At 55.0% G+C, this 12,157-nt stretch overlaps 4 protein-coding genes across 4 annotated transcripts; 1 reads left to right on the top strand and 3 right to left on the bottom strand.

The window, feature by feature from the left end:
- Nucleotides 1–1,682: 1,682 nt before the first annotated feature.
- On the bottom strand, nt 1,683–3,345 carry MFIFM68171_07170 (uncharacterized protein; the record flags this gene model as incomplete). The annotated part of the gene is made up of 3 exons (XM_071062590.1): nt 1,683–2,255; nt 2,335–2,951; nt 3,021–3,345. 3 exons carry the CDS (start codon nt 3,343–3,345, stop codon nt 1,683–1,685), a joined length of 1,515 nt encoding a protein of 504 aa, XP_070918691.1.
- A 1,290-nt stretch (nt 3,346–4,635) lies between these two features.
- MFIFM68171_07169 (uncharacterized protein) lies at nt 4,636–5,503 on the bottom strand (the record flags this gene model as incomplete). The annotated part of the gene is made up of 2 exons (XM_071062589.1): nt 4,636–5,274; nt 5,339–5,503. The coding sequence occupies 2 exons, from the start codon at nt 5,501–5,503 to the stop codon at nt 4,636–4,638; spliced, it is 804 nt and encodes a 267-aa protein (XP_070918690.1).
- A 1,492-nt stretch (nt 5,504–6,995) lies between these two features.
- Nucleotides 6,996–7,960, bottom strand: MFIFM68171_07168 (Outer spore wall protein RRT8; the record flags this gene model as incomplete). Its single annotated transcript, XM_071062588.1, has 2 exons — nt 6,996–7,514; nt 7,574–7,960. The coding sequence occupies 2 exons, from the start codon at nt 7,958–7,960 to the stop codon at nt 6,996–6,998; spliced, it is 906 nt and encodes a 301-aa protein (XP_070918689.1).
- An 844-nt stretch (nt 7,961–8,804) lies between these two features.
- MFIFM68171_07167 (Activator of stress genes 1) lies at nt 8,805–11,434 on the top strand (the record flags this gene model as incomplete). Its single annotated transcript, XM_071062587.1, has 5 exons — nt 8,805–8,941; nt 9,046–9,403; nt 9,477–11,046; nt 11,114–11,289; nt 11,339–11,434. The coding sequence occupies 5 exons, from the start codon at nt 8,805–8,807 to the stop codon at nt 11,432–11,434; spliced, it is 2,337 nt and encodes a 778-aa protein (XP_070918688.1).
- Nucleotides 11,435–12,157: the final 723 nt, after the last annotated feature.

Here is a 12,157-nt window from a genome sequence, read left to right as displayed (position 1 = left end):
CTGATTCTGCCGCTGATACCAACCATCTCGATCGGGCATGCAGCCCGGGAATGTGGTCGCAAGAAATTGCATACAGTCCGAACTCGTAACATGTAGTAAACCCCAACCTCCTGTCGCACTGCAGGAAAACGGTCGGACCGGCTTGATAGGGGTACCATAGCGACGGCAAAGAGACGCAGCAAGGGTTCGGCGGGTGGTGTGGTCATTAAGAAGTTGCCGAAGCCGCAGGTATAAAATCTCCCTTCGAATCGGATGTTCCACTACAATCCGATCAGGCATTGGTTCTTAAGGGCACAGCATCGCCAGATATCCCCACATAACCAAGTGTGAGCCGCAGCCACATGCAGTGTCTCGCTAGTAGTTCCCGTTGATTGGGCTACGCTGAGGTAAACATATTGTATCACCGCGCTGTACGACGTTGAGCGGGGTTTAGGCAAAACAGGTCCTTCTTCTCGTCTTGCCGTTGTGGCGGAAACGGGACCAAGTCGCACCGAGATCTTACTTTCAGTGGGTCCAAGCTCTATTTGAACGAGTCGGATGAATTTGGAAGCGAGGATCCAGACCCTGACTGCTACCCCTATTTCGCCTCGCTTACCCCTATCAACGGGTCCTACTCTACCAATCCAATTGTTCGAAGAACTACAGGAAATAATTCAAGCGCCCCTTCGCATACTTGGAAAACTGTTAGTTTCTTTGCGTCCTTCCTTGCGTCGCATTCAGCTGATGTTTCCGTTTAGTGTTCGCAAATACGGCTTCGAAACACTTGGCCCAACCAGAGGGAAGGTAGTATTGCTAACTTGGTCAAGCTCTTTTCGCCAGCGGAAATAGTACGCTACAGTTAGGTTCTGTAACCACCAGGAGGTGTTTTCGGGACCAATCGCCTGTTATATCGCAATACCACAGCGTGAGTTCTACTCAAACAATGGCTAGGTAATTACAACTTGGAGTTCCCGGACCGTTGTTGCCCTCATGCGCCCAAATCCACTCTCGCACATCTTGTCCGAAGCGGGACATGCGCTACGTACTTCGTCCTAATGTATGTGCGGCTTTCCTTGCTCTTGAAGTGGTGCCCTGGGTAATCCGGACCAGTGGCAAGCCGGGTACTCAACATCACTCGGCCGCTGTGCGGTCCGTAGTAAAGTCGCACACCGCCTGTCCTAAACCTGAAGAGAAGATAAAGGAGGATAAGCGGGCTTTGTTGTAGTGTTCTTACGGTTTGGCCTCTATACACTAGGTTATAAAGGTTCTCCATCATGAGATCCGCGATAGGTCTATCTATCAACGGTAAAATCCAAAAGTCATAGTCTCGCGATCGGTCACAAAGTTCTACCCCATTTGGGCCGTAAAACACGGCACATCTTGTTGAGGACCAACCGATAAGTCTTCATCAACAAAACAACCACCTTTGAGGTGATCGCTCTCTTCCTCTCGCTTCGATTGGTCAACACGGTTCCATTCGGAGCAGCTCATTCACGGCTCTTTACCATTCGGCCAGAGATGCGTTCCACGATGCAGCCCGTAAGGGTAGGGGGAGCGGTAGTTGGTTGAGAAGACAGGGAGCTTTGAATAGAATTGCCGTGCTAGAATTTACTAAAACCAACCAGTTTTACGCATTAAGATAGTACCAAGCCATCACTTATTCGTTCTCCACTGCACAATATGCCACCGCCAATACACACCTTTCAGACCTTGATGAACCGCCTGGAGCCGGCGTCGACTGGAGTTGCTGTCACCGTCCTCGCAGCTGCCTTCCTCGCGGCCATCATGAAAGCCATCCCCAACAAAAGTGTTGCCCCGGCAAACCCTTGAGCGCCACGATAACCGCCCCCCGAAGCTGTGATAATGGCACCTGCGATCGGTGGCCCGGCTAATGTCGCAAAGCTGACGATGGTAAATACCATGCCCATCCTCACCCCAGATTTCCTCAGGTCGGTTGTCAAACTGGTAAGCCCAGCTGGGAATAAGCTCGTCAAGCCACCGGCTGTTAGGCCATAAAAGCAGCTCCACACGTATAGACTTGCCGTCGACTCGACCGCCATCCAGGAAAAGAGGCACGCTCCACCAATCCCCGCTACTGGGATGAACACGTTCAACGGCCCGACCCGGTCTGCGAGATGGTTGGATATTAACCGGCCGGGAATGCCAACCCCGTTCATGACGAGAAGCAAATTAAGGCTATCGGCGTAGCTCATCCCGATAATGTCCCGACTAAACGAGGCGACATAGTAAAAGGCAAAGTACAACCCGAGAAAGAACTGCGTGTCTTTGGGTTAGTAATTTCCTTTCCAGGCATGGGAGGGGAGCGGAGGGTTCTAACTACAAGCAGAGACTCACCGAAAAGCTCCCAAGGGCGTAAAAGGCATAAGCCGCTTCCTTGAACGCCGCCCACTCTACCAACGGCCCGCTCTTCCTCGGCGGGATCCTCGGCTTCAGAAAGAGCGCCGCAACCGCAAACGTCGCCACCTGGACGAAGCCAATTGCCCTTACGGATGCTGCAAATCCTTGTGAAGGCAACAGCTGCCGCATCATACTTGGAAACACGAGCCCGCCTGTTGCCGTCCCGCAAGAAGCCATCCCAATGGCGAGACCTCTTTGCTTGTCAAAGTAAGTCGACAGCGTCGCCATGACGGGACAGAACATGCACCCGTTCCCAAACCCTAAACAAATGCCCTGTGCGAGTACCACCTGCCAATACGACGTTGCCGCAGACGTACAGAAGATTCCTAGAATATTGAAAGCGACACCTGTTGCGAAAACGTGCCGGAAGTATCCCGCGTCGGTGAGCCGCCCAGCAAAAGTGCCAACAAAGAAGAGTAGAAAGATCTGCAGCGAGCCGATCCATGATATGTCCGAGGGCGGACGGCCGAGAGCAGTGGCGTAGTAGGTTTGGAAGAGGCCAAAGGAGCCGACTAGGCCCCATGTGTTCATGATAACCAAGTGCGCGGACGCAACTGATACAGGCGGGTCAGGCATCAGAAAATCAAACAGCTACCGAGGTGCAAACGGAAAGGAGAACTTACCAACCGCCCACGCCTTCATCCCCCCATCAGGCGGCAGGCCCGGGTTCCAGTTTGACTTAGTAGTACTCGCCCTGGTAAGCACCCGACTGACGACTCTGGACATCGCCCCGCCGTCACCGCCTTCTTGTCCTCGACTCCTTTCCCCCCACGGTGAAGACAATGCTCCTCCCTGCTTCGGAACCGCTTCACTATCACTCGACGTCCGCCCCGCATCCTCAGACCTCCCACTCTCCCCATCGTCGCGCAAGTAGACGGGTGGCAAACCACTCCTAGCCGACCCTTTCTCAACATCCCACGCAGACCCGAGCTGTGCCGGAGACGCCATGCTTCAGCCCGGCCCCCGTCCCTACCGTCAAAGTCTTCGTCTCAAATAACCCCAATGGTCCCCCTTTCGCGCGAGGTGAGAGTAAACCACCACGGAACAGCTAGGCGGTATCGTCCACAATCGGTTGTGACTCGAGAAGCCGTTTCCACGGTGAACACGTTGATGTCGAGTCCAGATTCGGAAGAGAGAAAAAGATTTCTTTTTGTTAAAGAAAAACAAAAAAAAAAAAAGGTTGTCACCAAGACGTAATTTCCAGCCACCGTTCAACGACCCAAAACACCCCCTCCGGAACGGTAATAGCGCAGCAGCGAGTGTTATTCGTTAAGCCCGTCTCAGGACTAGAGCAGTGGATGGCTTGTCTAACGCTTCTTGAAGAAAGAGAGGGGAAGGGAAAGACTTTGCTTAGCCAACTTGGCAGGGGGACATTCCCTGGTGCGATGCGTCACTGCCACCCTTACTTGACAGCCGGAAGTCAAGACCCGAAAACAAGACGGGGAAGGAAAGAGAAAAAGCTTCTTTATGAGTGGAGACCATGTGGTGGCTAGCGGCGGGAATGGAGTCATCGCACGGATAGACCGATTCCTGCCCAGACGCGATCCAACATCTCTACCCCTGACCGACGCTACCGCCCACCAGGGGGCTTTACTCATCATCTTCAGGAAATCCTTCCATAGGTGAAAGTTCCACCAAGGACCTAGCCGGCAAAAGCCTCAGGCGTGTTGCAACACGCTGTCAGTTATTTTTGTTTTTCCCATCCCGAATCCCTTACTAATTAATCGCACGACTTCCATCGCCACGGAGGACCGTACGCACGAGAATGTCGTGTGGCACTTACACGAAAGGCGCAACAGGAATATAAGACCCGGCGTTATTCCCGGGAAACAGCTAGAAAAGGCCGAGTTCTCGGCCCGGTATTACGTACAAATCAGGAAAAGCCTGCAAGTGTCCACAGTGAGATACCGGTCCAGGGGATCCGATGTCGCAGGTGGAAAACGCCCTGTAGACTACATGAATAAGCTCTCGAATTGCCACTTTCTGCTAGGGCGATGTTGATGTGGCTCACACCCTGATGCTATGTTGATCAGTTACTCCGTGGCCAGATTCAGTGCTGCAACCGCTGATCGAATCTGCAGAAATATGCCATAGGAGCCATGGAAACATGCCTGCAGTCTCTAACATACTGGCAAATGCGCACCAAAATTTCTAACAAAGATACTGATCAAAGAATGTTGGAGAGTCGCAAAGTGTAATTAGACCGTTCAGCAATCAGCATCACACCAAGTCGGCATCTCAACCACGAACAGCCCGACGAGGGAGTCCCTTGGCCCGGCCCGTAAACGAAGGCCGCGATTGGGTGACCGCATTGGTGCTGGGAACCATCGCGCGGCAAGTGGAGGCGGAGCAACTGTTGTCTGTCCAAGCAAGGTGCAAGTCGTCGGCCCACCACGTCTGCGGCTCGCCGGCTGTTACCAACGTAATGTTAACGGCCGTCAAATTGGTTAGTGGCAGCGCATCTACCGAGTCCAGGACTCGGCGGCTGAGCACGCAGTGGGAAGATTCTCGGCAAGCTGCAATCTTGAAAGTCGCAGTTCCTTGAACAACATCCCTGATGCCGTTCCATCGCAATCCGCTGATGCGGAAGACGCACGGCGCATCCAGCGAGTTGCATCCCAGGCTGATGCTCCGGAAGCTGAAGCGGAAGCATTGATTCTCGCGCAGTTGCCCAAGTCCAATCTGGGCGACCGATGAAGAGGGGCTGTGTTTCAACATCCAAGAACCCGATGCAGGCTGGTACTTGGTGGTCGGCGGAGAAACGAGGCGAAAGCCTTTGGAGAAGACAAAGTGGTGATATGGTGACGGAACAGGCCGGGACTGAGTCCCGCTGGTGTCATTTTCACTGTGGCCCGAAAGGGTCGGGATGTCGTCGAACTAAAACGAGCCACCACTCAGCCTCCCAATCTAGCCGGGCATTGCGGATAGCAAAGATACGTACCTCGAAAATCACCAATTCACGATCCCGCTCAACACCGCGAGTCGGCCCAGGCGCGGCGGCAGCTGATACGCTAGATACTGTTGAACCGGAAGGCGCCTCCACGGAGACGGGCGGCAAGGTCGCCAAAGTAGGCCCAGACTCAACCGCTGATGTGGTGTTTGACATAATAGTAGAAAGCGGTACGAGTGCCGGTGTAGAGCAGGCCGAGGAATCATAGCTCCCAAACGTAGTGGATACAGAATCTGCTAGTTGGGTCACAGTGGAAGCGGCCGTTGTCAAGCTGGATCTCTCCGCTGGGCTATACGAGGAAGAGGTCATCGTTGGCAGCGCCGAGACTAAGTCCGTGCCGATTACCGGTGATAACGATGTCTTTAGAGAGGAGTAGGGAGGCCATACCGTGATGGCCTCAGGTGGCGAGGTGACACATGTAAGCGCTGTGGTGAACGCAACAACTATAGAAGAACCGCGACCAATAGGTACCGTGCGGCGGAGAGTGACCTCTGAGACAATTAATGTCGATGAGATGGGAACCTTGTATGATGATCCATCGGGTGTTAGCGTGGCGCTGGGCCCAGACATACCAGTACTGCCCCCGTATGCTTGGCTAGTGGCACCCGGTAGTTGTATAGTGTGGGTAACCGTATACGACAACGTGCTGAATCCCGGTGAACCCGAAACGGCGGACGGAACGGGGGTGATGGTGGTAAACGATTCCCGCAAAGTCTGAGCACACGGATTGGGTAGCACGTGTGTGGTGGTAACGGTGGCGGTGGCCAGCGCTGTGACTGTGACCTCCTCTGTAACGGTGATCAACGCCGTAGTGGTGTGGGTGCCAGCCGCCGCGGACGACGTGCAAGCACACAACGGCATGGACACACCAAATGGGCCCGGCGGGTGTCGATTCGTCTCTGGGATGATTGTGTGGATAATTACGGTAGCTGTGGGAGAGGCCGGACCAGTAGCGTCTAATGCTGGGATAACGGGAACGAGAGGAAAGCCGACAACGTCGTCGTCAGTCATTGGAGGGCGGCGGAGATCATCGCCGCTGGGACACGGTCAGTGACAGGAGGCCGGTGTATTGGCTCGGACAGCTATTACTTAAGTGGCACGGCCACGACCAAGGCCAGCCAGACAACGCCAGCGAAGGCTCCGAGGAACATTCGCAGACACATCTTTTGATGTCGAATGGCGAGGCTGAAGAAAACGAGCGCGATGGTAAATGGTGGGATGGATTGTCAAGACGCTAGGGCCCAGGAAACGGAACTGTCTGGATGGCTGAACTGGAATTGGGAGCGCTCGAGAGGGTCGGAAGACAGAAAGCTTAAGCCTGGCTTTGGTTTGACTGAGGGATGAAAAGCGAGAATGGACGCTGGGATGCGGGCCAGCGGAAGGGTGAGCGTGCATGCCAGGAAGGAGGCGACTGGAAGGAGATGCCGGAAAGGCCACAACAGTTTGCGGCCAGGGGCAAGAGCGAGCGGCACACACCACCAGATAACACCGAGTGTGGTTGCCCGGATACCTAACACCGTGGGAGGGGGGAAGGAATGGCCGAAAAAAAGGGATGCCACAGTTATTGACGCGAGCATTTGACGAGACTCGGGTCCGTTATATAAGTCTAGACACCAGCCAAGAACCACGCAACCCTAGAGAAACACCTTCAGACAGGGTCGTCGTGGTACACCGGGCCCGCTGCTTCGTTCTGAGCCGCCCGCTCTTCATCCGTGATCGGTCGACCAACTCTTATCCGAGCCCTCTCTTCCATCTTGGCTACCCACAGCGCCGACCCGGCGGCGCTAGTCAAGAGGAAGAAGAAGCTCAATATCGGAACGAGCTCCAGAATCATGGCCACTGTCCCAAACCACAAGTATTCCCACCTCCTGGCTCGCAGCTCCCTCTTCATGTCCTTCTTGTCCAGGCCCCGGAGTTTGTACCATCTGTGATGTGAAAGCTTCCCAAGCCGGGACCCGGTGATCATGATGAAGGCGGGGGTCCCGACGTAGGGGACCAGGTTGAGGGGAAGAAATACAATCAGTTCGACGATCTGGACGAGGCTCCATGGCTGGTATTCGGCGCGGCTGGTGGGCTTGCCCAGCATTCTCACGGCGTTCGGCGCTTCGACAAAGAGGACGCGGTGCGGCGCGATGAGGTCGACGAATCCATGATTGATCAAGGTGGCCTGACAAGCCGGCGGTTAGAGAGAGAGCTTCGGGTCAACGAGGAAGCAGGCGTGCTTACATCAAAAATATCCACGCGGCACTCGTCAACGAAAAAGCCCTCGAATAATCCCTGTACTATTACGAGACCTTCGCCGAGCACCAGAACCGTCGTGTTGATCAGCGCGCCCGCGCGGCCATGGAAAATAAGTAGGAAGAGAAACTGAGGCAGGAAGGTAAAGGTGAAGAGGAGGAAGTATACGAGGAACGAGATGACAGATAACGGAAGCAGGCGGCCGACGAAGAGGGGGTAGAACTCGGGGTGCCGTAGGAAATACCAGATGCCGCGAATCGGATAGGCTGCAGATGTCAACGCACGAATAACGTAGTTGCCCAGGCCACGGAACGGCCGCAACAGAAGCCCAAGGCCGTGTGTGCCGCCGGCGGGCACGCTCTGCGAGGACGGCATTGCGGGGATGCGCGGCGGTTGGAGCGCGGTGCGAGATGGAAGGGCTGCATGCAGTTCTGCAGCAATGCCATCACCCATCACCCCGCAAATTGGCGGCATCCAGCGCCAAGCGGTGGGATCAAAGAGGGTTAGGGTTGCCCGCAGCACCTAACTACCTACCGTAAGGTTCCTTAGCTTGCCGGCCCCGGTCGAGGATTTCAGTTATTCACACTGGTCGGGTCTGGGGCCGCAGATAGTGATAAATCCAGGAGACAGTTAATGCAAATAAACTACAGATATTTGTACCTTGTTGCCCTTAGTAGATCTACGAGTTCTCTCGAGCCGGGGGACTCAGCGAGAAATGATCTGCCAGCATCCTCCACCCTGTTTTCTAACTTTCTTCGCATTGTCCTCAATCCTCATTTCGAGTCATCATATCGGGCCCGGAAGGTAGACTGACAGGTGAGTATTGGCCTCCAAGGTTTGGATTTTTGGGATGCCAGAGTTCGTTTGTTAACCTCCGCTATTTAGGGTTCTGCCGCATGGTGCCCGGCGCCGACAACGATGTTGACGACAAGGGCCTGCACGAATCTGTTTTGGTAGCAGAGCCACGTGACGAGGCCCTCTGCAAATCCCTGGGGGTGGTTTAAGGTAACCCAAGAGTCCAAGACCAATGGGAAGGATGGGTACGTCCGTTCGCAACATGCAGGCAAGCGGCGCAGGAGCTTCGGCCCTCCTTCCTTGCGGACTCTGTGGAAAGCTGTGACCGACCGACTCCGGCTCCCCAATCATCGCAGAATTCACCCACACCTACAACGACCTCCACGCTTCGACAGCGTAAACCAACGACCCGAGGAAGATTTAGATGGACTCCACCGGGGGGCTCGGGTCGTCCGGAGGCCCGGAGACGGAGATATCAACAACTGCTGGAATCCCGGGCAACCAAAATGCCAGAAAGCGGATACGCATCCGGTTCTCATGCACTACTTGCCGAGAAAAGAAGTAAGGTGTCATGGCAACTCTCGGATTTATCATTATCCCCGGTCCATGCAGAGCTACCACCGCCCATCTGGACCCGCCTGCTGACGATGGGTTGGTTCATTAAGATTGAAATGCGACCGCCAGCTGCCCTGCAACCAGTGCGCGAAGAGGGGCATCGAACCAACATGTCGATTCATTCCTTATGTTGCCGGCGCCCCACCGCGGTCCAAGACTGCGCCCACTGCAACCAACCATGAGGCAACGATGCAGGCCCGCCTGAGGCACTTGGAACAGCTCGTCCAGGTTCTCAAGGCCCAAGCCCACGAGAATGGCACGGCTTCTTCTTCAACTGCAACTCCCGAAGATGGAGACTCTGAAGATGATCTTGGCAGCGCCTACCCACGCATGGGGGGAACAACCGACATGGTAAATCGTGATGGTGGATACAGCGACACCTCGAAATGGGAGACTGTTCTCTGCGAGGTAAGTCGGCTCAGCTATCGCTGTGCGTTACGCTGGGGATTAGCGACCTAATCCGGTCCCGCCGTCTCCCCAGATCACGGCAATTACCAAGGACTTTGCAGCTCAGACCATTGGCGAAGCACCAGCCGACAAGCCGGGGCCTGCTCTCGAGTCTGTGCCGGACCTCCAAGGACCAGCGCTGTTGGTAGGAGGGTACCCGCCCGCCACGGTTTACGAAATGCTCCGCTATCTACCACCACGCCCCATTGTCGACCGTCTGCTCACCGGCTTCTTCGAGGATAAAGAGCCATCATGGATCATTCTGCACATCCCGACCTTCATGAAACACTACAACGAGCTCTGGGATGACCCGACGCAGATGACATATGCCCAGCTCGGCCTGCTCTTTGCCATGTTCAGTACGGCTGCTTTGCGATCTGTGAAGTCCGGCAAGAAACTTCCCGACCAGCTTGGGGAACCCCACGACGTGTACAAAGCCTACAAGGTCCGTTCCGCTCAATGCCTGACACTCAGCGAGTACACCAAGCCCGGCCCTTACAAAATCGAGGCCTTGACCGTCTATTTTGGCTGCGAGTACCTCGGGGGGCGGAGTACAGGCGTCAGCATATCGATAGTCCTAGGCATCATCATCCGCCTGGCTCTGCACATGGGACTGCACCGCGACCCAAAACACCACCCCGACCTCACACCTTTTCAAGGGGAGATGCGCAGGAGAATATGGGCCGTGCTAAGAGACCTCGATTTGGTCGTCGCCTTCCAGTTCTGTCTTCCGGCTAACATTGACACCAAGTATTACGACACAGAGCCCCCCAGAAACCTCCACGACGAGGACTTTGACGAGACGTGCACAGCGCTCCCCCCGTCCAGACCTGAGACGGAGCGGACGCGGGTCCTATGGACAATCGCCAAACACCGCCTTATCAACGTCTTCGCTGACCTCGTCGCCGCCACCACCTCGCCAAGGCCTGTAAACTATGCCGAAATCATGCGGCTCGATAAGCAGCTCGAGCAGAGTTACGACTCGTTCCCTCCCTGCCTTCGCTCTCGCTCCTTAAGCGAGTCAATCACAGACCCGGTCGACCTGATTACGGACCGCTACGCACTCGAACTGACCTACCTCAAGATCCGCATGATCCTCCACCGTAGGTATATGGGCTACGCCTATACGAGAAAGGGTAGCCGCTACAGCTATTCACGCCGAGCCTGCCTTGATGCTGCCACCAGAACGTTGCGGTACCAGTACGACATCCACTGCGAGCGCCAACCCGGTGGCCGCTTCGCAAGTGCCATCACACACTCCCAATCAAACACTATCTTCACCCATAACTTCCTCTTAGCCAACATGATTATTTGTCTTGCGATCTACTCTCTCAAGGAGAGGGAGAAAGTGTTAGCCTCGTCACCCGAGGCAGCCGGCCTGTTAGCCGGCCCTACGAGTGCCGAGATCATACCGAAAGAGCAGTTGCTTGACATGCTCCGCACGTCGAGGTCAATTTGGGAATGTGTGAGTGGGTCGGCCGAGGCCAATCGTGCCCTCAAAATTTTGACCAAGATGTTCTCCGTGTCCACCGGCGAAACATTTGATAGCAGCCCAGCGGCGAGTGCTGGGCATCCAGGCCAGGACCACCACAGTACAGGAGCAGGTAAGTCAGGACGCTTCTCCGCCGGAATCCTTACAGCCGAGGGTAATGTTCTAACCCCGGCTGGTAGATGCAGCTGCGAACTCCGCGACAGTGCCTACCGCCCAGCCAAGTTACGAAGCAACCTCCTGGCTATGGTCCTGCGATAGACGGCTAGGACAGGGTGTGTGGTCGTCGGACATGGATATATCGCCACCTTCCAACGACGTGGAGGGATTCCCAACTCTAGATTTCAATGCGGATTGGGTGAGTGGACCTTTGCACGGGGTGAACCACCGGCTCTAACAACAGGCAGTCTCTATGGGACAATCAAATCCAAAACTACACCAATAATGAAGTAGCCGAGATACCGTGGGACACCTTCTTCCAGCCCGGGATGTCGGGTGTTTGAGCAGGCCGGTCGGGCCCACGTAGACGAAGCGAGCTCGACGAGTTTGAGATGTGAGGGCCTTTTCGCGACTGTAGAACCCCTTTCCACGCCTGTGGCCTCATCTGCCTTCTCTCACGGAGTCTTGGTTTCATATAGAGTCATAGCTTGGAAAAAAAAAAAAAAAAAAAAAAAAAAAAAAAAGTCCTTATAATCCGAGAATATGCTCTCTGTGGCATCCACCTACAAGTCACATGCAATGTTCGTGTCGTGTGTGTTTCGAAACGGACGTTCCGCGCCTCACTGTGTATGTCCTCATATGCAACCGGGCGGTATAAACATGATCAGTATGCTCACATTGTCCATCCTTATTTTCCCAGATCCATATGCCTCATAAATCGACCTGGTTGCCACTAGGGCTTGTGAATTTCCCCAGTTTGCACAACTATTTTTATCCGGCCTTACAGACGCCGTATAGACTCCCTGTCAGCCTCCTTGGTCACGGTATTCCCATGACGTTTCATCCACCAACATCGCAGGGCTGCCGTGTCCCGCGGCGCCTTAGGGCACGTACGGTCGGGGGTATGGCTGATCCGCAGCGCCAGGGTTTGCCACCAGGGCCCGAAGTGCCGGCTAATATGCCAGATATGAAACGTCTTCTTCCAACGAATTGGTGATCCGCGGGGATTGCGCATGGAGGCCGTGCATGTGCTGCTCAGGTTATACAGGGTGCCCGAGGCGATCAGC

This window comes from Madurella fahalii (genome assembly GCF_045866475.1).
Source record: "Madurella fahalii IFM 68171 DNA, scaffold_4, whole genome shotgun sequence".
Lineage (NCBI taxonomy): Eukaryota > Fungi > Ascomycota > Sordariomycetes > Sordariales > Madurella > Madurella fahalii.
The sequence above is the reverse complement of the archived record's forward strand: the minus strand, read 5'-3'. Positions and strand labels throughout refer to the sequence as shown.